Below are 25,369 nucleotides of genomic sequence, written 5' to 3'. Positions count from 1 at the left end.
CAGAACTTGATTTTCTATTTCACCCAACCCTTGGCTAGATAAGCGCTCAGTAACGAGAACGCAATGAAATAGCCCTTCGAGTACTTCCTCCAGTCAAAAGGCACCGGTCCGACCATGGCTGGCTCGGTACTTTTTTCCTTGGCTATGGGAAGCCGTCTTGGATAACCGTAAATGTCGCTTGGGTTGAATCGCCAAAGCGACTTATGCCGTGGCGCGAGAAACCAATCGATGAATGATAGAATCGCGGGGTTGAGATATGGGAAGCAGGAGCCTGCTTCGTCGATTGAGACGTACCGGTCTTGAGCGCCGGCATAGAATGGTGCCATTCTGGTTAATGTTAGTAAGATCAGATGAATATAGGGAGTTAGGAAACTTACTTGAAAATATCACTGTATTTCTCGGCATTGTCGCGCATAGTTTTGTCTATCTTAGCGAGATCTGCGGATGAGATCTTGGTGTGAAGATCGAGAATTGTCTGGATTTCAGCATTCATATGTGCCTCGTATGGACGCGCCATGTTTTCGATCAATGTTAGAAGATCGTGACCGTTATAATTGTCTCTTGACGTTGTCTCGGCGTATCTTAAGAGGCTATGGACATATGAATCCAACTCTTCATGCTCTTTGACATTACTGTCCATCAAGCCCGGAATGCCAGTGACTCGTTCAATTTCCGGGAAGAAGTGTCGATCTTCCATAATATGATGGTGGTGCATGAATTCGAATACGATGCTACAATATGCCAGGAAATCAGTGGCATTTTGTGTGCCTGGACATACTTCGAGAGCTTGATGGCAGATAGCATTAAGCGCACGGAAGATAGTGTTGTGAGTTGTCGCCATTATCCGCGCATTCTTTATGCAATAATGGTCTTTGGGTAATCCAGGCTTCGTTTTCGCACCTGTACTTGTAATGAGTTTGAATGGCTCCTCTGGCCATGGTGAAGTTCCAGGTACAATTGCTGGACCGTGGACTTCTGGGCTCAAGTACCAATCTACTGATCCCTTGACGGCTTCTTCTTGGTTTGCCCACGGTTGACCCTCCCAAGGCTTAAAACCTAGAAGCTTTTTAGCCTTGGAGATGTTGTAGGTCCTTGTAAGAAGTACGAATTCCATCCGTTCGACTTTGAGCATCTCAGGACGATGCTTACCGCCACTAAAAGCCCATACGAACCACTGTTGTCGAGAGTTAGCATTTACACTTTTTATTATATAGAAACATTGTGATTAAGGAAGCGGCGGTAAAAAAGGAAGGTACTTGATAAGAATTTATACTAACCTCCGCAATATATGCCATCATCATGACGATAACAGGCGGTATCATCCACACATTGCTCAAAGGTGTCTTATCACCAGCAAGGACCCAATATTTTCGAAAGAACGTCCACGGAGGTGCAGGTTGGTCATCTGTGATGTTGAAAGACTCGCCGTCAATTTTAGGGGCAGTTGGATCTACATGACGGCGTAGAAGTCCTAGTGCAGCTAAAACTTCTGCTTTTGCGACATGACCAACATAGACGACATCCATATCGATGTCGTTGTAACCCATCCAGATATTCGTTTGTCCATCTTCGAGGACCTTGACAACTGGCCCTACCATCTGAGTGTCTCCTTCGCCATAGAGAGCAGTGGGTCGAATACATGCAGTGAGAATACCTAGTGACAAACGACTGTCAATGAATGTTAACCTAATAATAAGCTGACTTACCATTTTTTCCATTAGCTTCGAGTGTAATCTTATCTCCCAATGCCTTAGCAATATGATATGGATCTCCCTTTTTGCTCACAGCAAGTGTTGGGAATGTCTCGTCTGCATGATCATATGCACCACCCGTGCCCGCAATGATTGGACCAGAAGAAGTGTAAATAAATGCTTTGACGGTGCCAACGGCGGCGGCTTCGTCTAAAAGGCTTTGAGTCCCATCGACGTTGACTCTGAAATTGTCGATAGCGTGTTCGTGGTCGATATATGCATGCGGTGATGCTGTATTGATGATGACTTTGGGTTTGACTTGGTGGACGACATGCTTAACATGCTCAGGAATTGTGATATCTCCAATATGATAACTTACGCCGTCAAATCGATTTTTGAACGGCGAGCGACTCATTACCGCAACGGCGGTGCATGATGGTTCTGCAAGGAGGAACTTGACAACATGATGTCCAAGAAATCCGCAACCACCTATCACCAAGACTGTTCCGAGGCCGAGTTCGTCTTCGTCAAGTTCAATAGATTCGGACAACTCCTTCTCTTGCTTAATATCGAATGAAGGCATTTGTCTAAAAAGGTATGAATAACTCGATGCTGGTACAGGATCCTAACCTTTGTTGCTACTGTGACCAAAATCTCATGCGAGTCCGTCGAGGTGTGTGATGTGGGGAAGGAAGGAAGGAAGCAAGTAGGGTGACATGACATCGGGCTTATAGTTTCGCAAGCGGGAGTGATTCATGTGTCTGTCACTATGGAAACACTAGCCGGACTGTTCTATATGTTCAAATAGTGTGTTCAAATAGTGAGAGTGAATAAGATGATCATATGTCATGTTAAGCGAACGAGTACCGGTGAAATACAATTGAAGTACAGGTGAAGCGGACAATGATGTCTCGGGTCAATACTGTACCTCCGAATGCCAAGCTATGCATTGTGGCTTTTCTTCTAGAAGGCAGAGGTTACACCGATGTGAGGCACGCAGCATCGGCATGTAAGGTCCCAGATCTTGAATATAAATGACGGGTATTGTACCCCGTATTGTAGATCGTGACAGTTGATTGCAGACATGCGTTACATCGTTTAATCGACACAAACTTGCCATTTAATTGACTCTTTGTCCCAGATGTTTCTTCAATACCAAAATGCCAACTGCGGTGCGGGAAGGGCGAAAACGAATTTTGTACATTCCAATCTTGAATAACGACATATTATGATTCCCTGTTAATCACAACCCACTCGTCGTGATCGCTTGTACTTTCCGCGGGCTTCTCCAAATCTTTTGACATCTCCGAGACCTCGATGCTGGGGCACTCAAGTACACCAATCGGTCTCAACGAGTAGTCGTCAGTCCACCAGTCTCCACCAGCTATAACACTGTCAGCACGTTTCGTACAGAGAAACAACAATAGTCGTTTGTTCGCAAAATGCGTAACGCTAATGGTAGCCGCGGCTCGGCCGATCTGAAAACAAATGAAACCTCGCAATAAAACCTCGCATATTGGACAAAAGAAATGGCAACAGATTTTGACTACCCTACAGACCCAAGTTATACTTGAGTCTAGGTAAGTGCTTTAGCCCTTAACAGGCCTCAAATGGACTTCGAAAATGTCTAGTTTAATGAATGTGGTAGACAGACATGGGATACGATGTCAATCTGTGCGAATATGTTTCGTATTTTGACTGCCACTTGGTTTTTACACCGCGAAGTGACCTAATGTAAGCAACGTTGAAGCATCGTTGACAGATATTTCATCACCCAAAAAGTGAACGATTATTTGCAACAAAATATAGGAATTCACTTACTTCTCCACATTTCGGGTTGGCACATATTGATATACTCAGGTAGATGAACATGACCGAAGCTGTTATAGCGATTGCCACTGGAACAAATTAGTTACCTTTTTGTCCTTATACCCAGCAGATCGGCAATCTGGTCTGAGGACCGCACCCTCTCCCGGTCGTTAAAGATATAGAATGAGAGAAAGAACAAAGAGAAGCGTTGCTTACAAGGCAGTGATGGCTATTTGGTGGGGTCCTGAAGTAAGCTGTCCAAGCGATAGACTCCGTGGTTGAAAAGCAATCGTGCCTATTTTCGAATTCGTAGCGGTTGATGTGACAGTCAAGACAGGGCTGCTGAAATTAGGTACTCTCAGTGTAACGTCTGACCTGGGCGATTCGTTGGGAACAACAAAAAGACAGTTATATGTCACATTGCCAACGTAAAATGGAAACCCTTGGTCAGTGATGTTCCCCCAAGTCAAGTTAATCCGCTCAAGCGGCTCGAGAACAGTGTCCCGGCCATTGAGCGTAACGAAAAATGCGCCCAGTAGATAGATTCGTTCCACATTGGTCAGTATTCCGAAAGGAAACTCTAACACGATCACGTTGCTACCCTTTTTGATTGTTTTCTTCGGTATCCTCAACGTATTAATAGCCTCATCGACCCAGTAAGGATAGTCATCTTCGTTGGTCGGTATATCAACATCGTTGACGGTGATTTTCATTTTATTGGCATCCTCGAGTGCTAGATTTGTGAAATCATCAACGTCGAAAGACGATTCAAATCTAAAGCGCAAAGCCAATTTTGCTTTCCCAGCTCGATCTTTGACTGGTATTGACCATGGTTGCTTCCAAGCAAGTCCTTTCCGTGGGATGCCAAGCCGCTCACGAAGAATGTTATCGATTCGCAGAATCTCTTCCGTTTGCTCCCAGGCTCCCTCATCAACCTTAAATTCGGCGTAGTCTAAAAGGAGCACATTAGGCTCAGACAATTCTAGGCTTGTAAGAATAACATCTGATGTCTCTACGTTTGTGATCGGTGGAGGATTGACTGGAATGGTGAGCGCGGGATGCATCTGATTTTCTGGCTTAGCAGGAGAGAGTCGAAGGATAACACTAGCACAGCCCTCAAAGCGGTAGGGTAACGCAGTCCAACCTTCAATCTTACCACTGGAGAGATTATTCTCAGTGCCAGTAATAGAGTTCAGTTCTTCGACCTCCCAATAGCCCTTCAGCTTGATGACGGACTGCACCGGATTATTCCTGTCTCTATTGCAAATAAAGACGAAGCGCTTATCATCATCCTGACGCATTTGATATATCAAATTAACTGTTGGGTCTCCTTGATCAGTAACAATCCGTATTTCTCGGTGTTCTTCTAAAACCGATAAGATGTTATGTTGTGTCCAGAAGACGCTTTGACTGTTATCGATCGTAGGATTGGTACGCGGCACTGCAGCATCAACCAGATCTGGAACACTTCCCGCAAATATTACTTTTCCTCCAGACTTGGAAAACTGGCGAAGAACCTTTAATGTGGTTGAACGTATAGTACGTAAATTTGGTACCAACACCACGTCGTACTCACAGGCGCCGACATGAAGCTTCTTACCAACAATCTTTGGAGATTGATCAGGTAATAAACTTTCTGCGATGAAGTCAAAGTCTAGAAGGGCATGAAGAAGCCAGTGGGTTAGATCTCCAAATGCACGATCTCGCTCCCCGGTTTCATTGGCCCCGCCATTAGGCCCAAAAGCCATCCAGTAGCTTTCGATGGGATGGATGACCGCAATCCTCGTTACCGCTTTGCCTCTAGTCAGTACAGTACCAACTCTTGCAAAGTGATCTTCGACATGGCCGTACTCCTTGTACCAGGGGCTTTGATACCCAATTGAGGCTGGATAATCTCGCTTGCCCTCTCCAGCCATGCTCATCCAAGTGAGGTGGTGGACTCGGAAAGTTATACCGAGTGCCGCTTGCCAGTCACCACAGCCTTTGTGATCTTGAAATGTGAAGGTCCAATGGGTGACGCCGTAAATCTCACACATGGCACCCCTAAGGCCATTTTGACGAGCGACACTAGAAACTTGCTTTGCAGTATTGTATTCTGTCCAATCACACAATAAGTCCATACCAGGCATTTCCATACTACGGTATGCACGCATTGCTTCCCCAATCGCCGAAGTCTGCGAGTAAAGAGTCGGCTCTTCCATCATATGCCCGTTCAGCATGATTCCATTCTTCTTGCACCATGCTCCAATTTGGTCCATGAACGCCGTCACAAACCGTTCGCAAACGTGGTCATGATATCGGTAACGGGCAGTGCTTGGTTTTCCGTTCGGTAGATCCCAAACAAGTTGAGGGATAGCCTCGAAAAGATCTGCAGAATATTCTTCTTTGAACGAGTGAGGGAAGTCGGAAGTCCATGGGAAGAACACATCTTCTCTAGCTTTCGGGTTAGAAAGCCCTGTTTTTGTAGCAAATTGAGGCTCGTCTGTGAATATGCATGGCACGACGGAGCCGAATTTATTGCCTATCTTACTCTTGTAGACTTCGTGTGTCATCTCAATGAACCTGCCCATTGCATCCTTGCTAAAGGTGTCAATATATGTTTGACCATTATACCAAGGTGATCCAGGGTTTGTTTCTTCGTAAAGATACCAGATATTTTCACCGGTCTCTCCTTCTTTGAGAACTCTACTTGATTTCAGACAGCCGTTTTCGTCCAGCGTAATGTCGTATCTTGCTATCATTTGGCCATTCTCACTGCGACATGCGCGTGCAGAAGTCGGCATGCGGTCTCCAGTAAGGGGTACGGTTCCGTACAGGAATGGAGTGAACATCACATGCTTCCCTTTATGCTCTGGGTATTTCTCTGTAACGAGACCTCCCGCTGCTCCAGACGGCCACCGATCCTCGTCGTATCTAGCAAGATTTAGCTCTACCATCTCGACCAATACGAATACTTACAGGCATGCCATCAAGTTCTTGCTCTCCGCGTAATCAACACAGGCTTTGACGAGATCCATGAACTCTGTCCCAAGATACTCTGTATCGAGTCCAGTCCTCACGTGTATATGGAACCCACCCAGTCCCATGTCAGCGAAATTATCGATTTGTCTAAGCAACTGATCTTTTTCGCATTTTGCATTCCACGCCCAGAGTGGGCACCCTCTGTATTCTGAAGTAGGATTTCGAAATAACTCAGAACTGAAGGGTTCTGCACTCTTGGGATAGGTCAACGGATTCACGTTCTTCTTCTTTCCATGGCTTGCCGTTTCAACCCTTTTCTGGAGAGCTGAAGTGGCTACTGAAGTGAGATATTCCATGACGTATATTCCGGTGCTCGATATCTCTTCGAATTGTGAAGTCCCTCGTCCCCATCATGAGATGTAGTTGATACTGAATTACGGCGGGGAACCTAGTATGTTTCAGCCAAGCGAGGATCCGACGGGTGTCAGCTCAGCCCTGGAGACGCAAGGCAAGTAGATGTCAAAGTGAGCCTTCACGTGATCTCAACTCCTTGTTCACGATGACGCCGGCCTTGGCAAACGCGTGTGCTTTGGACGCGACTAAATCAATATCGACAATGGGGATTGGTAGCAACCAGGAGCATCTGCCGCACAACTCTCCGAAATGGAATCAAGTACGTAGATACTACTCTTGGATATGTCTGCGGCCATTACTGATATAACCAGCTCGTGAGGAACGTATGCAACAGAGGCTACGAGGGAGCCAGTAAGTCGTCGTAAATCCCTTAGATTGACATACTAATAGTCGCGATAGGAGACGTCAAGTAAAGGAGGTTGACTTTGGTCTTACATTTCCAGTTGTGCCCGCTGCGGGCGGACAGGAATCTCCCGCAAATCCTCAGCTCGAGGGAGCTCCTACTCCGCAAATCACATTCGATGCAAACAAGGGTTCTGGGGAAGAGCTCAATCCACGACCAGCTATTAGAAGTGGTGCCTTTGACGCGAACACGTCAGCGAAGAGGAGGAAGTTGAACAACGATGGGCCGTCATCTGGACAAAATGTCAATCCAGCACCACTAGCCCCTATTCCGGATATTTATGCAATTCCTGGTGATGATGGAGAAGATGCACCCGTACAAGCAGAGAACGATGAGGCCTCGAACGAAAAAATACTCTTGTCACCACGCATTGCTTCGCCGGAGCTTGGACTTCACGAATCCACGACGGATGTAAATATGGCACAACCACCGCCTGCCACGCTATATGAGATCGAACAAGTCAATGAAAGCCCTGCAAATGCCCCAGGTAGCGGACACAGAGCTCGAGTGTTGGATACTGTCCTACCGGCAAGCTCGCAATTGAATGATGTAATCAACAGTAGCCCATTGAGAAGAGCAGCAGCCACTCCAAGATCGCCCAGGCGGCGCTCGACGAGGGAAATATCAGCGAGTCCCGTTCCCACAAACCCTCAAGACGAAAACGGCATACTATCGCCATCTCGGGTTGATGCCTTTGAGGAGAGTGAATTATCTCCTATTGAGCAGGCCAAGCGACCAAACAAACGACTGCCCAAATCCGATGGCCAGCCTCGACCGGCCACCAAGCGTACGCATCGTAGTACTAATATAGATGAGGATCCTGCTGTTGAAGATGTAGTAGCGATTAGCGACAATGAAGCTGCTGCCATATTGGGAAAGCACTATGCTGGTCGTAATGAACAAGCTCTCTATCGCGAGGCATCACCGGATCTGGGCAGTAGTATGCAAACCGTGTCCACTCCAGCAGATCGCGTCCGTAAGAAGAGTCAGAGATCTCACAGGCTGCCGGGAAAGAGGCAGCAAAGAAGTTCTACAAAGCCCAAAGCGCAAGTCTCTAAAAATCCATCTAGACGCGCGAGTCTCCGCAGCGGAAGCCCGATACCAGTTACTGTACACCGTCTTACAAAGCGGCCGCGGAGTAGTATCGACGAACACGACCCAAATCATCCTACTGATGAAGTACCGTATGCTAGACGGCCTGGTGTTAATTCTATAGACGTGCTAAGTCAAGTCTGCACTGAGATAATTGACAGTGGATTGAGTACGCTCGAAGAAGGCAGGAGAAACGCTGAAGACAATGAATTGAGGCGAGAATATAAGACTAAATGGAGTGCCTTGAAGTCTTTTGGCTCTGAATTGCAGTCACGATTGCTATCGCATGTGAGTAGGATCAAGGTTTTCACAATTTCATGTTGCTGACTCTTAGAAGACGATCAACCTTGACAATGGATATACCCTTGATAAACGCGTTCGTGAGGAACTAAAGAAAAAAGTAGCTCTCAGAGAAGAGATATTGCGCGTGCGCTTAGAGCGGGAACAGTTAGCATTACAAATGGATGAAATCAGAATCAAGCATGAGAACGAAACAAAACTTGTTCAGGTACGGAGCTTTCTGCCTCAACGAGGCATTTCACACGCGCTGTTTATAGGCTGACCAGTTTAGGAACGTGATGCTCTCAATACTGCTGCACACGATATTGAATTAGCCGTAGATCGGGGCAGGACCAACCGACCTGTTCACAGTTCGAACGATGTGAAAATGAGCGGGCCCGAAGTGATTTTGAAGCGGATTGTAAATAAAATCAGTAACAAGGGTGACTCTGGTGGCATCCTTAAACAGATCAAAGATTTCAACGGCTTTCTCGAACGAGCTGCACTCGCTCTGGAGTCTAAAGCGGGTTGAACATCAGCATCTGAAGCCTCAAATTTCGGAGTTACATCAACCAATTACGACGCACAATCTCGTTGTGGACGACGAAATCGAGTATCCCGAATGTTGCCGGCTCGAGTTGAAGCGTCCGTCGAATGAACCTTCTCACTCGACATTGTTGGCCACCGGTAGTCTCCTCAGCGCGCTTGATCTGGATGCTTGCCAGCACGACAAACCACAATGTCGTGGAAAATTACCTTTCTTGCAAGGAAGAAATCCCGCAACGCCGAATAAGTTATCCACCAAATGCTGACGGCGTGGCGCACAAAGTAACGTTTCTGTACCAAGAACTTTAGCAAAGGCTTTATTATATTATTTGAATAAAGGAAATGGGTGGGAAAGTGCCTTTGTCCGAAGTATCCACATTCCCCAAATCTTGCGACGAGGACGACGGTCGAAAGCAGCTTTAGGCTTTAGTAACAAAGAAAATCTCTTCCTCCACAATTCTTCATATGGCCGCCTTACAACATGCAACTCTCGACAAGTCAACTTAAGAACTCCAAATCGATACGACTCCTGCCCATTACCTGCCTACCAGCCGCCGATATTGTCGAGATCACAAACCATGTGTACTGTTACGCGCTACTCATACAGTTATTGTGGTTGCAAAGAAACTTCAACCCACCGTTGCGCTTATGCGACGAAGCATAACCTCGAGCCCGATAGTTGTACGAAGCATTGTGGTGAGGATATTTTGCGACACGGATTTTGTGCGAAGTGCGTTAAGGACAGTTACTTGGGGCGGAGTCGACATCAAATATGTTGTTGGTTTGGTGATGGGAGGGTAAGGGGTTGACAAGAGGGTTCGAAAAACTGCATCAACGCGAATGCCTGCCTACGACCGCCTCTAGAATCATTCAACACATACAATACAAGGTCCTGAACCTAATTCAAACGGTCCTCGTACATGCTATCTCGAGCTCCGCCCTATCTGCATTCAATAGCACGGTTTATCCACCTCGGCCATGACATCCTCCCTTTCTAGATGTCCATTTACGACGCAATAACTTCTCAGAGTTCAACCCACGTTTTGTTCACGAAGCTAGAAGACGCAAGATACCCGACAAAGTTATACACGTGTTTAAAGTCGTTGAATCGTCAACAAGGCTGGGCAGGAAGAAAATTAGCTTCGGTTATCACGGAGGTCTCAAGTGGGTGTAATGTTTGAAAGCGATAGCGATATGCCTTAAACGAGACAAGAAAAGCTCGTTTATCATAAATGATTATGCTCTTTTTTCTCTCTGGTTGATGCTATATTATGCGTAGATGCTGCGCGAGCGTGTGACGGTGTGGCGGTCTTTGGCCCGCTTCCCAGGTACTGGCCAATTCCAGCAGCTGAAAAATGAGGCTGCGCAACACAAGTGGGTATGCTCTGCATTTCCGTACATTACATCTAGTCGTGGCATGCCCAGATAGTTTTAGCAGGCTCCAGTTGCTTATCACTCTTTGTGCCTAATCTGTAACGGCTCTAGAAGCATTTGTTTCGATAAAATTGTATATATGGCCGACCCACTTACCGCCTTGGGTCTCGCAGCCAGCATTGTGCAATTCATCTCGTTCACCAGCAGCCTTATCTCTAAAGCCAGCGAGATCTCGAATACTGCCCAAGGTGCTACTGTGGAAATCATAGAATTAAAAGCCATCGCTACTAATATCACCACTCTAAACGCAGAGATACTCCCTCCTAGCGCTCCTCGTGGCAATGACCAACAATCGCGGAAAGCTGCCAAGTCTGGAGAGCTGCTACATGAGCTCTGTACTGGTTGTGAGGAGGTTTCGAAGAAGCTACTAGATGTTTTGGAGAAGCTGGAGTGCGAGGGAGGTCGTAGTAAATGGAAGAGCTTTCGTCAGGCACTGAAAACTGTTTGGAAAGAAAGCGAGATTGAAGCGTTGTCTAAACGCCTCGAACGGTACAGAGGGCAAATAGACACGGCTTTGCTTGTATCTCTCAGGTATTATATTCAGGAGAGGGAATCGGCTATTGATACTCTGACCGAGGAAATCAAGAAAGGCACATTCATCAGCAGGATTAGTGACATCAAAACGATCCAGCTTGAGCTGGCGGATATTCTTGAATCGAGAGAGTGGCAGCTGAAGAGTCCTAGTGATTTGGAGTTATTCTCGTCGAAGGTGTCTGAAAGTGCAGATTGTGGAAGACAAGAGCGCGCTGCTTCGCAGATTCTCGAAAAGCTACGGTTTCGGGGCATGGAATCCCGATTTGATAATATTCCTCATTCTTATCAACAGACTTTCAATTGGATACTGGAAGACAACCAAAGTACTCCAGATTTCTCGACAAGTCCTTCAACACATAGATTGAGCGAAGACAGCGTGGATCCTCCTGTTACGCCAAGTCGCAAACCGCGCAAGAGCTGGGACAGCTTTTCTGAATGGCTACGAAGCGATCAGACTTTGTACTGGATAACGGGAAAGCCTGGATCGGGCAAGTCAACATTAATGAAACACCTATCTCTACACCACAAAACAATGGAGAATTTGGCTGAATGGACGAGATCTCAGAAGCCAATCGTTGCAGGGTTCTTCTTTTGGAACTCAGGAACCGCGATGCAAATGTCGGAGATGGGTTTATTTCAAAGCTTACTTCACCAAGCCGTCAAAGGTAATGAGGAGCTAATACCGGGGATTTTCCCAGAAAGATGGAGGCATCATGAGCTATTTGGTACCGACCTGCGCCCTTGGTCCTTAGATGAACTTTCTAAAGCATTCGAAATCATGGTGTCTGACAGTTCCCGGAAGTTCTTCCTTTTCGTTGACGGATTGGATGAATTCAGTGGAAACGAAGGGAAACTGGCGAAACTCATTATTGATATCGTTTCATCGAGAAACAACATCAAGATGTGTGTTGCAAGTCGACCTTGGCTAGCCTTCGAAGACGCGTTCTACATGCGACCGTCACTGCGTCTAGAGGATCTGACATCGCTTGATATCCAGAACTTCGTCGCTGGTAACCTGGGAGGTCACCGATTGTTCTCAAACCTCCAAAAGGCACGGCCACGCGAAGCGAAAAATCTCATATTGGAAATTACGGAGAAAGCATGCGGGGTGTTTCTCTGGGTACACTTGGTTGTGTTGTCTCTATAGCAAGGGTTACAAGATGGCGATAGTATCGCCGATCTTCGTGAGAGACTACACCTCTTACCGTCTGACCTGGAGAAGCTTTTCGAGAAGATCATTGGTTCTGTCAGTCCGCCTTATCTTGCACAGGCATGTATGATATTTCAGTGCCTCCGAGTGACTGACCAGCCACTGTCATTGTTCGACCTATCTCTTGCCCAGGAGACTTTTGACGACGCCATGGCTGCAGAAGTCAAGCCTATGGATTCTACTGACATTCAATTTCGAGCAGAAACGACTAGGCGTCGTTTAAACAGTCGCTGCCGGGGTCTGATTGAGGCTCCAGATTATGAGGAGGTGGGACCGAATGCAAAAATTCAGTATTTACACCGGACGGTGAAGGACTTTCTCGCCCCTAGACGTGACTGGGAGATTAATGCAATTTCAGAACACCCTAGCTTCCATCCGGACCTCGCTCTTTGCAGCGGATACCTTCTACATCTCAAAGTCCTTTCCCGCAACAAGAGCCTGTTCTTTGACAAGTTCTGGAAACTTTTCGATCTCTGTTTAATCCGCTTTGAGTCCTTCAGAAAAGACGCCGTGAAAGGCCAAAACAATATCATTGATAGACATCTGGAGAGCCACTTGCATCTTGTTGAAGAGCTTCAGCGTATAGGAGATGAAACTTTCGGCAGTGTCCGCCCAGACGGCAGGAAGTGGTTAGACTTCTTTGTAGCACAGAGCAGAGATATCGGGCTCTTCAACCACTCTCGCATTAAGCATTGGCATCAAAGTCCTGAAACCCACCCTATGCCGAATCTTTTCCCGAAGTACGCCATCAAATACGAGCTTGTCTCCTTTTTTCAATCACGATTAAAGGCGGGATGGGAATCAGATCTCAAAATATATGGCCCTTCTTTACTTCACAAGGCCGTGGTTACGGAGGATGTACATTTCGCTGAGCTTTTACTTCAAAACGGAGTCGATCCCAACTCACGCTTCAAGAATATTACTGTTTGGCAAGATCTACTGGCAAAGGCGAATGGGCTTTCGGACACTCAATCGAAGGACACATGGGTTGGCCTCGTTTTACTGTTTCTAAAATATGGAGCCAAGCCTCGAATTACCGTTGATGGTCGGTCGGCAAAATCTATCATCCAGAGTATGTGCCCCGAATGGGATGAGTCTAAGCTGGATCAGGTCTTGGGTGGATCGTCTAAACTATGGTCTGGACTGATCCCAGGAACGGGGCAAAAGACGCAGACGAAGAAGTCCGTTTCCACTTTTGAGAGAATTTTCAAGAAATCTCTTAGGAGGTCTACATGACTGTCGAGGATTTGGGGTTTGTAATGAACCGATGGGGTGATCAAATCAAAACCTCATCGGGAACGAAGTTGCTATCAGCAACCTACCAACCAATCTCCAAAGCAATAGCAGCGTTATGAGGTGTTTTAATTTTATCGGTTTCTGAATGAAATGTCAAGATGTCTTGGATACTCAAGCAGCTGGTGTAATTCGCGACACTGTGTCAACGTGACCGACAAAACGAACAAACGATAGTGTGCTAATTTGGTTGACAAAACATATTATCTCAACTACCACATAGTTTATCTACGGCAAGACTGAGCTGCAAAGCTATTCTATCAAATAAAATTTTAATCATTCATCCATCCTACTCGGGTATTCTAAGACTGATGTTATGGCAAACGAGACTTCACAGATCTCGCTAATTGCATATGAAACAACATCATCTGTTTTCTTTGTGAGAACAGTGGGAGTAATTTCATTTATCTTACTCCTCGTTGACCAATTATTTGGCTTTAGTTGATTTTTGACAGAGACTCGATCAGTAAGGCCCAGTTCACTCAGAACTGAAAGCTCTTTTTCTCGTTATTTTGACAGGGTAATTTAAGCCTCTATTCCTTATTCAGCTGTCTCCGTTCAGCGCTTTGATTGCCAACCCTTAAGCGAAGTAGTCGACTAGGACAGGGCAGTAGATCCTAGTTAGATGTCCCCATAATTAACTGAAGCTTTTGGGTTCAGTTCTGATTTGTATGGGAAACGAGAAAAGGTACTCGGGAGTACCTTTTCTCGTTCTCGTTCTTGTTAATAAAACAGAGGTTTTACTACTATTATTTAGAGTATTTATAAATTAGGCAATATAATACCTTAAGCTTCTTAATAAATATACTTTACGATATTATTAGTTATAGTATATATATATACTAATCGCTTTTAATCATAATTACTTACTATTATAGAAGTTGAAAGAACAGAGTAAAGAATCCGAGTTCGAGTGTTTAATAAATCACAGGGGCTTTACGATGATTGGCCCACTTATACACCGAAGAGGCATAGACTTATTAAGATCCTAGTAACACCCTGGCGGAAAACGAGAACGAGAATAAATGTCAGTTCTGAGTGAACTGGGCCTAAACAAAGCTTGTTGTTGTACATCGTAAGATGGCGATCAAGAAAAACCTTAAAAAGTATATAGACGAAATAGGATTCAACCCAAATTTCTGCGATCCTTCCTTACCACTCAAGAACCGTCAGAGTCTGTTAGTTGTAGAACTTATCCGCTGTTATGACCTCAAGATAACTAGTTCTTCTTCCGCACCTGATGACCACAGAAAGTTTGTGCGTGCTATTGGTACTTACATCAAACTTATGAACTTTTTTGTAAAAGAGGATGCTAATCCCAAAGACAGAGCAACGGATTTCGGTGCAGACAGATTTCATTTTGGTCGGCGATCGCCTGAGCACGAAGTTGATCAAGAAGAAGTTGAACTGAAGTTGTTAGAGTTCACTCTTGCTCAGATCAAAAGTCTTGCTACATCAACTCCAGAATCGGCTAGCGATGACGAAGTAAACGATGAATTCTCTATTGCTGATAAGACTCAGTATTTGATTTCCGAATTGACTCGTCGATATCAAACACACTTTCCATCACCCCTCTCCAACGAAGATAGGAAGTTGCAACGTAAATTCTCCCAAGACCTTCTCAAATTCGTTGCAGACGTTCAGAGAAAGGCACATGAAGGCGTCATCAAGCAGAAAGACATTGAACCTTGCATTCGTCAATGGGCATTGGTAGTTGAGCTTCGTCGCCAGTATCATTCTACCTTCACTTCCGTTAAACCTACGGAGGAGGACTTAGCAGCTCAACATGAATTTTCACAGGAGCTTTTGACATTCCAAAAGATCCTACTGAGAAACGCAAAAGATGGTATGATAAAGCAAGAAGAGGTCGAGCCGCAGTTGCGGTTGTGGGCTATAGAGGTTGCTCCTATGCTTGCAAAGATGGCCCAGGTCGCGAAGTGATGCTCTTGATTCGCGACGAGCGATATAGATTACATTAAAATAGCTTGCATTTCTCTCTATACTTCACAGTAATTACTCTTAAGTCCAAATAATATAATGATCAGCAAATAGATCTTTGCAATTGCATCTTTCCCATGTATGACGGCCAGATTTCTGAAATGAACAAAGACTCAAATACTATTCTGTATTACTTATAAATATATAAAGTCAACACTATGTAAAAGCCGAATCCGAAATCTCAACCAAACACAATGGGCAAACCATTGTTAGATATTTTGGAAGTACAGAGTTCTGTTGCAACAAAGAAGGTCCCAAACAACCGAAAATTCCTTTGTTGTTTTCAATCATAGTACACCCCGTGTTGTAGAACACAGCAACAGAACAGTAAATCCGCAGCGTCTGATATAGCTATGTTTATCCCACAGGAATCTCAAGTGCATAAGGTTTCTGAAATCCTTTCAGACATTCAAAAGCTATTTTTAGACAGGATACATATATATTCATATATCACAATATATATTACACTATGTGCAGAAGCAAGATGATTCACTATCAGTACTGTGGTCATGTCACCTCTCCTGTCTTTGAAAGATGCTCGCAAGGAAGTTTCTATGAAAACGTCCATCCCAACGACTCCTGTCAAGGATTCAAGGAGGTCACCGCTGAGCGATACCAGCGTTGCCCTCAATGCCTCGCCAACCCTCCTTCGTCCGGTGGCCTTCGAGGATTTTTGGATGGTCTCTCCCGCAGAGCATCAGTGCCTCCACTCCCTTCTGATCAAGTTTCTGCACCTGAGGTAAACCGTAGAGCAAGCCTTTTCTCGAACTCCACGGTAAGTAGCGCTAGACCCAGCATGTTTTCTACCAGCGCTACCAGAGCGGATACTGTCAGGGCCCCCTCAGTCGCAACAACAATGGACGATGAGCCTACCCCTCTTTCTCAAAGACTCACAGGTCTCTTCTCTACTTTCAAGAGACGCGATACTAACATCAGTTCGAGCGGAAGAGAAATCATCCATCTGAACGAACCTGTCTTCAAACAGAGAGAAATATCCCAGGCACCGAAAACATTCAACAATACAATGATCCCTATGCAACAAGAATCTCGCCCAAAGACCCCGGAAAATCGCAACAACAAGGAAGAAAGCCACTTTGAGAAGAAGTTATCAAAGGACTTCTGGTCTGGTTTGGATAACCTAAAGTAGACTATTTTGAGGAGTAATTTCGATTTCGATCAAATTACTGCGCTCAACGTATTATTTTAAACCCAAGGAATCGAGATAGACTCGATCTTCCTTCGCGCTAGTCAACTAAGTTAGGCTAAACTATAGGGAAGGAAGGGTATTACTCACAGCTGCCAATATGTTGGCATAGTAGACTATCAATATAACACCTTCTAGAATATCAGAAGCTGAGCTCTAAAACTTTCATTTTGTACAAAACCCGAGACTAGTATCTCGGGGTGTTTCAAGACAAGTTCTTTCTCCTTCCTAATTCCGTTTAAAATCAATTTCTTTATCGCATCTCTTTCGTTACCATCTACATTGTGAACCTCTCTCGTGACAATCCTGACTTGGCATCGTGTGATCTGAGATCCTTGAATAATTGTGCTCAAGTAATCTTACATTAGTTGCGACCCATTTTCTCTAAATGCACCGAAGCCCGGCTCACCTCGTCCTACAGTATCAAGTCTCCACAATAGGGGACGCCTTATCAGTAGGGTCAGCTTATTTATAGCTCTATCATTGTATATAGATGCATGTTTAGATAATCATATATGTAATGTGCTGCAAGTGTCTTGCTAGTTTATAATCTTACTAGTTTATGATCTTACTAGTTTATGATCTTGCTAGTTTATGATCTTGCTAGTTTATAATCTTGCTAGTTTATGAAAGAAAATATCCTGGACTTCCGCTAGATAAACTAGCAACATTCGCGATATCAGCTCCCTGGTTTCCATCCAACTTGGTGAACACAATATTTTTCTTCGTGACTCACGAACCAGCGGAGCTGCAGAACGGAATGCTGACGTACCGGGTTCAAGTGAGTTTTTAGACACAGGCAAAGAGAAAACCCTGAAGCTTGTTTAAACTCGAGGTTATGCTGGAAGCAGCAGTAAGAAATGTGTAAAGTCCCAAAAATAAATACTTCAGTCCCTAGAAGGCAAAAGGGGCAATAAGGCTCTACTAAACGAAAACTATCGCTGCGGAGGAGAAAATTGGAATTTTTGCTTCCTGCAATGTCAGATGCTTAATTCATTTAATCATTTGCATTATGTTAACAATTAAGCATCCTTTTACACTGTAAGACACACCTCAGAGTGACTCCATCATCCGCTTGTATTGCTCAAAGGTGCCATCCGCCAACCAATTTGTCGAGGTTCCTAGAGGACTAGAACAAGTCCTTCGAACCATAAAATATGTCTCCCAATGCGGATTATAGACAAAACCGTCAAGCATGTCCTTTGTTTCAAGAATTTCCCATCCGTTCTCTCGAATATCGTCGGCTTGCGCGTAAAAAAACTCCTTCCTTCCCATACCAAACCACACGACATCTGCCCTGCTCGAAAACTTTTTTCTATACTCCTCAATACTCCTGGGAATATGTAGTGATAACGACGACCAACACTCTGAATCACGGTCATGAAAGTTTGGCCAAAGGACATGAACACCAGGCAGAAACAGTGGTGCTAAAAACAATTTCAGCAGTAATTGCGGGCCATGCATTCCCAAGATTCGGAAACAGGCTTCAATAGCGGGGTCCAAAAATAGCAAGTCGCTCTCTTCTGTTGGCTCTGAACATGAGACGAGTTTCTGGCGCCGAAAGTCAAAGTCGAGTCTTGCAAGCGCGAGAACACGGATGTCTAAGTGGTTTGCGATAAAAGCTTGAGGTCTGACTATCTCAAGAGATATCTTTCGCAGATAGGAGCGATTCTTCAGCCCTATCAGGTCAAGCCAGCCATAGAAAGGGTTCCAGACTGGGTTTCCGCCGAAATGAAATGCGTTACCGCTGTAGAACTCGAGTGCTGCTTCGCTAGCGATGGTTTTGCTGGCTTGGAGAAGACCGAAAGCCAGTTCTTCGAGTAGGGTAGCAACTCGAGGTAACGATGAACTTTTCCTCGTAGACCGTTCTTCCTTCGTCGTCCTTGTCCTCCAACTCATCATCGTAGTAAGAGTCATCATCATGGCTCTCGGTAATTGAGCATACAGTAATGGGATTTGACATGATGAGAGCTTCAGAGTAGATTCGGTCTCGAAGCTCTCGAGGTAAGTCAAGGAATGTTGTACATGTATGCATATAATAGCTAACAGGCTCGCCTTTGCTAAGTCGAAGGCGAAATTCTCGTCTAGCAGCCATATTGATCGCAAGTGGTAAGTTTATGGGCAGACTTCAAAGTGTGAAGAAGTGAGATATTGATATAATTCTCTTGAAACTAAAAAAAAGCACCTAAAAATAACACCTAAGAATAACCCTGAATATCAGTGTTATTAGTTCGGAATATTATGGACAAATTGTTACGGGATGATCAACGAGGTAAGGGGTTTGCCTTGGTGTGTTGGTGGGATGATGTCCTCGAGGCTTGGCGACCCCGCGCAAGTCTCATGGTGTTTTCAATCTTCGAATTCCACACGCGTCACGGAATCTAACAAAATGTCTACAACCACCTCCCCAACGCTTCCCCCCGAATTGTGGGAACGAGTGATTGAGCAGTGCAATGAAGAGCCGGTTCTCGTGGAACTATGGATGTCTTATCGTCATGTGTGTCGTGCGTTTCGCGATGCGGTTGAGAAATTGTTCGCGGAGAGGCATCTGCGCAAAACGTGGATCAATTATGCACTTGGTAGGGGAGATTTCATGGTTTTCAAGCGAGTTATAAAGCTAAATGTCCGATTTGGTAGGGACTCTTGAGGACCAGGACGGACGCAAGACGATGGTTGGCATTACATTCGAGTTTATGGAGTTGTCTGAAGATAAAACAATTGCAATATTTCAAGGGGACATTGACGACCGGTCGAATCAAGGCTGCGTAAAGGAAAGACTACGAGAAGCCATCAAGAGAACCGAGGACGGGAATCTACATATGCATAATATTGCTGTCCCACAGCATACAGTACAAGTTCATCGTGAGATCAATGATACGCCAATACCAGGACTCGAGATGGATTGGGACAAGATGCGATTGAGTTGTGATTGGAAAGCTTTGTTCACGCGTTTCTACGCAGAAGAGAAGCATTATAATCGACTTATGGACACTTTCTTGGAAGATAACAAGGCTGCTGCGGACGAGATGAAGGAAAAGATGGAGAGAGGGCTGATGAGTATGGGTGATCTGTTCAAACAGGCTATGGAGATGGTGGGCGATACCAACAAAATATCGTACAAAAGAGCAAGACGCGCTCGTATCTCAAGGATGATGCAAGAGAACAATTGGGGTTCGTGGAACTGGGACCAGGATGAGGAGAACAAAAAGAGTGAGAAGAGGGTGCTGTCCGAGCTAGCAAAATTGAGGCAGTGGGCCAGTACGCAGGACGACAGTGACTTTGATGGAGAGCAGGGTGGCGACGTAGTGGACTCGAGCGATGAAGAAGATGCTGAGTGGGAGGACGCTGACGACGATGATGAAAGTGATGGAGAAGTGAGCATGACCGAGGAAGAAATGGAGGCGATGATAGATCGTATGGATGAGGCAATGGGAGGAGGAGCGCCACCACTATACCATAAGACATGATTCGAATACAACTGGTTTCCAACTCTATCAGCAACACTTCTGTTCAACGTTCCCAGAGTTGTGACACCAAAAAAAGAAGCACCAAGAATGGCAACGATGAAGCGATGTGGTACGTTCTGGTCTCTAAATCTGCAATACATCAACTTACGTTTCCATGCGTTTCGCGTCTTAGGTCAAATTAACATGTCATAAAGCCCACGATGAGAACTCGCGTCGCAAATAGAGAGGAATCGAAAATGGAGCGCAGGTGTGCCAGCTGGTCAATAAAGTTTCCTGCCATAAGTACTGGGTCAAAGTTATCGATGCCAAAACGAGATGAGTTACGGACATGATTCCGAACGAGTGGCAACGAAAGACACGATACTAGACATTAATAAGCTTTCTCTATCGCTTGGCTTGGATCAATGCTCCTTAGTTCATGTCCAACAACATTCACACCACGTGTTAATACCATCAACAGTATCTACCATATCTAACCAATGGACAATGACTAAATGCAAAGAACATGCAAACAATTTTGGAGCTATAAGCCGCAATCATCATCCTAGCGTCATGCATGGCTATCTCCCAAATGTGTTGCTTAGAGCGAGCTTACTTAACGCCTCTGCAGGAACCCAAGCATATGGAAAGGTATCCACCATATTCCCGATTCGTCTTAGAATATATGCAGTTCACTTCTACGAAACTAATCCAGTATCAAACATTCGACTGCAAAGTTTTAATTACAAGACTGAAATAAAGAAGATGGTGAAAAAGGACTTGGAAGCTGCGGAATGGATTACTCATCCTTGAAATGGAGCTTCGAACGCGGTATGTAGTGCCATCTCATAAGCAAGACTGCAGTAAATGTTTAGTTCACTAATCAGACCTAGGTATCTTGATCTGATTTCCAGGTCTTAGATAGGTTGGATTTTCTTAATGTACCTGCATTATCAGGGTCTTAAGTCCGATCCTAGTATATCAGCTCAGGCGTACATGGCGATGGTAGGATTCAACGGAACGTTGTTGATGGATCGTAGATAGGCATCTTTGAGTGCGTATACTTGAGATTTTGGCCTCACAATGCAATGGGTGGAATAGTCGATCCGTCTTCTCGAGGAAGTATATAACCAGCGTAGGAACCACTCGTTTCAACTATCCTCACCATCACTTTCTCCACTCCCACCAAGAACCCCACACCAACTCATCTTCTTCCAACCCCTATCCACCCAAAATGGCAACAGTCTACCGCGGTGTCGACGGCGCCGGAAAAGCCTCACCCCTCTCAATCCCAGACGTCCTCGGCCCCAAACAAATCCTCCTCAAAATCACACACGCAAGTCTCTGCGGTACAGACGTCCATTTTCTGACGTCGGGTATCGCGTTGGGTCATGAGGGCGTGGGTATTGTAGAGAAAATCGGGAGTGAGGTTACGCAGTTTAAGGTTGGGGATCGGGCGGGGGCTGGGTATGTTAGGAATGTATGTTTATCGATGGGAAAGAAAAGGAGGAAAGATGCTGATGAGATAATAGAGTTGCGGGACGTGTAGCTATTGTCTTAAAGGGCAAGATGTGTGGTGCCATGAGCGAAGCGCTTATGGAGAGAAAGATCATAATACGGGCACATTCGGTACTCACTGTACGTCCTTCCCCCTCCCCGCTTTACTTGTCTGACAGTTTCCAGACATAGGCAACGAAACCTTCCTCCACCGCATCCCCGACTCCCTGGCATCGGAACACGCCGCCCCCCTCCAATGCGCCGGCGCAACCGTCTACACAGCCATCACCTCCGTCGCTAAACCCGGCGACCGCGTCGGGATCCTGGGTATCGGTGGTCTCGGCCACCTCGCTATCCAGTTCGCTTCGAAGCTCGGGTACGAGACGGTGGTGTTTTCGAGTTCGGCACGTAAGGAGGAGGAGGCGAGAGGGTTTGGAGCGAGTGAGTTTGTGGTGTTAGGGGAGGCGGAGAAAGTTAGTGCGCCCGTGGATGTGTTGATTGTTGCCGGGAGCAAGTATCCTGATTGGGAGAAGTGAGTTTCGACTGGAGTGAAAATGAGAGAGGGGATGCTGATGTGTGGGTGGTGTAGGTTTATGCAAAAGAATATCCTCGCAAGGACAGGAACCATTGTTCCTCTCTCCGCACCAGCAGAGAATTTCAACCTCCCGTAAGTCTACCTTCCTCCTCCTGTTGCGGTCTTTCTAACACACCCAGCTCCACACCCATGTTCTTCAACGGCTACAACCTTCACTCGTCACTCGTAGCCCATCGACATGTCCACGATGAGATGTTGGCTTTTGCGGCGGCGCAGGGGGTTAAGCCAGCGATTGAGACGTTTGCGTTTAGTGAGGAGGGGTTTGCGGAGGCGTATCAGAAGTTGAAGGAGGGAGGGATGAGGTATCGGGGGGTGCTTGTTAGATAACGCGGTGTTGGAGGGGGAAGATGGACGTTGGGGTAGATTGGTGTAGCTTGAGTATGGATGTGTCGTGGTCAATACAATGGCTCGAAGTGAACACGACAAGTGCAGGGCATCCTGCTATTCCTTCAGCTCGAGTTAGAAATGAGCGTGTGCTGTGCCGGTAACCACTATTGACTATCAATAGTTTATAGACAGATAGTAAAGGGGTCTTGGATCTAGGAAAGATTAATGATCGATTTGATAATTCGTAGACCCATTGACATAGATAAATATGCTGCTGTTCTGACTATCACTTGGTTGAGGATCGAAGTGTCGCCAGTACCCATATTTTTAGCGAGATCTGGACCTTCCAGGTTCTAGGTTCAAAGTCATCTTCTTCACTATCCATATCCACAAACACATATCACACTTTAAGATAATATGATATGGGGGAACGGTGAATCAAATAAAAAACTGCCATCTGCCGAAAATAAAGTACGTCTCCACCGGAGCATTTTCGTCGATCACCCGATGCAGAATGCCATGCATATCGTATGATGCACCCGAAATATCATACGACAACGTGACAAAGAGAGCCTAACTTTTTTTTGAAATCCGAATTTGATTGTGATTTCGCTCCTTTAAGAAAGCCATCTTTTGAACTTTGGATACCTTGTTTTTCAATAAAAGGAATCTCACTTACCATGGAATCCACCACTCCACCACCTATCCGCATAGCGATCATCGGTGCGGGAATCGCAGGCTTGACATTGGCAAATGCACTCAAAACCAAGAATCCATCTATAAACCTCACCATCTACGAGTCTCGTCTTCGATTCTCGGAAATTTCAGCCGCTGTTGCGTTTGGTCCTAATGCCGTACGTGCTTTATCTCTCATATCACCGGAATTAGCGGATGCGTATCATAGTGTTGCGGTCCCTAATCTGGCGGGGGATCGGGATCTATGGTATACGATTCGTGACGGGATGAGTGGGAAGGTCCTTAGGAAGGTGGAGATGAGGGGGGGCTTCGAATATGGTAGTGCGTCTAGGTCGAAGTTTCTGGCGAGGTTGGTGGAGATGTTGCCTGGTGATGTTGAGGTGCAGTTTGGGAAGAGAATTGTGGATGTTGAGGAGTTGGAGGGGGAGGGTATGAGGATGAGGTTTGAGGATGGAAGTGAGGCATGGGCGGATGCGGTGGTGGGTTGTGATGGTATTCGGTCTAGGAGTCGACGGTTACTGCTTGGAGATGATGATTTAGGTGCGGATGCCGTGTACAGTGGAAAGTATGCGTATCGGAAAGTCTTGTCTATGAAGACTGCGATCGCTGCTGTCGGAGAAGGGTTGTTGAATCGACAGATGTTTGTTGGGAAAAGTGGTCACGTTTTGACGCATCCGATCAACAATGGAAATGCACTGAATGTTGTTGCCTTTCGAGATGCGGATGGTGTTCCTTGGAAGCAGAGACAGTGGGTCGTTCCGAGCTCAAAGGAAGCTGTCTTGAAAGATTTCGATGGTTGGGGTGGTGATGTGGTTAAGATACTACAGGTTAGTTATCTGAACATTTTTTGAACCCTCTTACTAATGATTTAAAAGTTGGTTGAAGATCCCGAGAAATGGGGCTTGTTTGATACAACACCCGCGAGGACATACAACAAGGGCAATTTCTGTATTCTTGGAGATGCAGCTCATGCTTCAACACCTCACTTGGACGCAGGTGCAGGCTTTGCTGTTGAAGATGTTTATATCCTGTCTAGTCTGTTGACGGAAAAGTTGGTCGCATCGGCCTCTGATCTCAAGCATGCATTTTCGGCATGGAGTCAAATAAGACGTCCAAGATGCGAAGAGTTGATTAATAGATCCAGAAGACAGGGGATACTGCTTGAGTTGACAAAGGAAGAAGGTTTCGAGTCTGGTGAGGAGGAGCTGTTGGATGATCTGGAACACAACCAGGAGTGGGTGTGGGATGTTGATCTTGAGAAGATGCTAGAGCAGAGTATCTCGATGTTGGACATTTCTAAAGAGGATGACGCATATCCACCAGTCTTCTGAGTTTCCAGGACCGTCAAAGTAGTTCAAGCCGCATATAGATTAGACTTTATGTCCTTGTATCATAGTGCGGATTGCAGAAACCGCAAGAATCGAGGAATCTGTTCTACTTGTGCATATGGGTGATCATCCTTCTCTCCTGCTTCTTTTTGAGTAAGTGCCGTCCAGCAAATGTTTCGAAACGTTCAATCAATGCTGTGAAGTTGTGCGGCGAACAATTGGTGTAACGAGTGGCTAACGATACCCGACTCGATGCAGGTGTTCCTATAGATCCTGCCGGGTTTCGAAAAGGCTTGGCTACGTTTGAAATCCTTCGCGTATGCATCAGATACCAGGAGTTTGCGTCGGTACCTGATGATGGAAAGGATATGTATCAATTCTTCTGTCGGTCGGAAGTCTTCACGGTTCCCGCAGAAATTTAAGCTCTGCTGTCAAGACTCTCAAGACCTTGGAAGATCAGATCGTCTGAACTCGCTCGTCCCAAGTCTGGGCATTTGAGGCTGTTCAACTGATGTCAGGTCAAGCTTTATGCTAGAAACAGAACATCATTGCTTGGTCTTGGGGGCGCACTGCTTGTAGAAATGAGAAGGAAATCTAGACCGCATTATCGTC

General features: G+C 45.7%; 10 protein-coding genes across 10 annotated transcripts; 7 read left to right on the top strand and 3 right to left on the bottom strand.

The window, feature by feature from the left end:
• Nucleotides 1-14: 14 nt before the first annotated feature.
• Nucleotides 15-2,274, bottom strand: GLAREA_07025 (NAD(P)-binding Rossmann-fold containing protein; the record flags this gene model as incomplete). Its single annotated transcript, XM_008080973.1, has 4 exons — nucleotides 15-327; nucleotides 378-1,174; nucleotides 1,278-1,654; nucleotides 1,707-2,274. The coding sequence occupies 4 exons, from the start codon at nucleotides 2,272-2,274 to the stop codon at nucleotides 15-17; spliced, it is 2,055 nt and encodes a 684-aa protein (XP_008079164.1).
• A 643-nt stretch (nucleotides 2,275-2,917) lies between these two features.
• GLAREA_07024 (uncharacterized protein) lies at nucleotides 2,918-6,817 on the bottom strand (the record flags this gene model as incomplete). The annotated part of the gene is made up of 4 exons (XM_008080972.1): nucleotides 2,918-3,075; nucleotides 3,513-3,589; nucleotides 3,717-6,413; nucleotides 6,459-6,817. 4 exons carry the CDS (start codon nucleotides 6,815-6,817, stop codon nucleotides 2,918-2,920), a joined length of 3,291 nt encoding a protein of 1,096 aa, XP_008079163.1.
• A 307-nt stretch (nucleotides 6,818-7,124) lies between these two features.
• GLAREA_07023 (uncharacterized protein) lies at nucleotides 7,125-9,181 on the top strand (the record flags this gene model as incomplete). The annotated part of the gene is made up of 5 exons (XM_008080971.1): nucleotides 7,125-7,134; nucleotides 7,187-7,226; nucleotides 7,275-8,658; nucleotides 8,708-8,878; nucleotides 8,942-9,181. 5 exons carry the CDS (start codon nucleotides 7,125-7,127, stop codon nucleotides 9,179-9,181), a joined length of 1,845 nt encoding a protein of 614 aa, XP_008079162.1.
• A 1,527-nt stretch (nucleotides 9,182-10,708) lies between these two features.
• Nucleotides 10,709-13,609, top strand: GLAREA_07022 (uncharacterized protein; the record flags this gene model as incomplete). Its single annotated transcript, XM_008080970.1, has 2 exons — nucleotides 10,709-12,283; nucleotides 12,386-13,609. The coding sequence occupies 2 exons, from the start codon at nucleotides 10,709-10,711 to the stop codon at nucleotides 13,607-13,609; spliced, it is 2,799 nt and encodes a 932-aa protein (XP_008079161.1).
• Nucleotides 13,610-14,746: 1,137 nt separating this feature from the next.
• GLAREA_07021 (uncharacterized protein) lies at nucleotides 14,747-15,607 on the top strand (the record flags this gene model as incomplete). The annotated part of the gene is made up of 1 exon (XM_008080969.1): nucleotides 14,747-15,607. The coding sequence occupies one exon, from the start codon at nucleotides 14,747-14,749 to the stop codon at nucleotides 15,605-15,607; it is 861 nt and encodes a 286-aa protein (XP_008079160.1).
• Nucleotides 15,608-16,148: 541 nt separating this feature from the next.
• On the top strand, nucleotides 16,149-16,811 carry GLAREA_07020 (uncharacterized protein; the record flags this gene model as incomplete). The annotated part of the gene is made up of 1 exon (XM_008080968.1): nucleotides 16,149-16,811. The coding sequence occupies one exon, from the start codon at nucleotides 16,149-16,151 to the stop codon at nucleotides 16,809-16,811; it is 663 nt and encodes a 220-aa protein (XP_008079159.1).
• A 1,110-nt stretch (nucleotides 16,812-17,921) lies between these two features.
• GLAREA_07019 (uncharacterized protein) lies at nucleotides 17,922-18,788 on the bottom strand (the record flags this gene model as incomplete). The annotated part of the gene is made up of 1 exon (XM_008080967.1): nucleotides 17,922-18,788. The coding sequence occupies one exon, from the start codon at nucleotides 18,786-18,788 to the stop codon at nucleotides 17,922-17,924; it is 867 nt and encodes a 288-aa protein (XP_008079158.1).
• Nucleotides 18,789-19,257: 469 nt separating this feature from the next.
• Nucleotides 19,258-20,335, top strand: GLAREA_07018 (uncharacterized protein; the record flags this gene model as incomplete). The annotated part of the gene is made up of 2 exons (XM_008080966.1): nucleotides 19,258-19,447; nucleotides 19,506-20,335. The coding sequence occupies 2 exons, from the start codon at nucleotides 19,258-19,260 to the stop codon at nucleotides 20,333-20,335; spliced, it is 1,020 nt and encodes a 339-aa protein (XP_008079157.1).
• Nucleotides 20,336-21,548: 1,213 nt separating this feature from the next.
• GLAREA_07017 (GroES-like protein) lies at nucleotides 21,549-22,733 on the top strand (the record flags this gene model as incomplete). Its single annotated transcript, XM_008080965.1, has 5 exons — nucleotides 21,549-21,794; nucleotides 21,847-21,952; nucleotides 21,998-22,343; nucleotides 22,401-22,478; nucleotides 22,526-22,733. 5 exons carry the CDS (start codon nucleotides 21,549-21,551, stop codon nucleotides 22,731-22,733), a joined length of 984 nt encoding a protein of 327 aa, XP_008079156.1.
• Nucleotides 22,734-23,413: 680 nt separating this feature from the next.
• GLAREA_07016 (FAD/NAD(P)-binding protein) lies at nucleotides 23,414-24,760 on the top strand (the record flags this gene model as incomplete). The annotated part of the gene is made up of 2 exons (XM_008080964.1): nucleotides 23,414-24,256; nucleotides 24,305-24,760. The coding sequence occupies 2 exons, from the start codon at nucleotides 23,414-23,416 to the stop codon at nucleotides 24,758-24,760; spliced, it is 1,299 nt and encodes a 432-aa protein (XP_008079155.1).
• Nucleotides 24,761-25,369: the final 609 nt, after the last annotated feature.

Source organism: Glarea lozoyensis (assembly GCF_000409485.1).
Source record: "Glarea lozoyensis ATCC 20868 chromosome Unknown GLAREA14, whole genome shotgun sequence".
Classification (NCBI taxonomy): Eukaryota; Fungi; Ascomycota; class Leotiomycetes; order Helotiales; family Helotiaceae; genus Glarea; species Glarea lozoyensis.
Note: the sequence above shows the minus strand (reverse complement) of the source record. Positions and strands in the feature narration are given on the sequence as shown.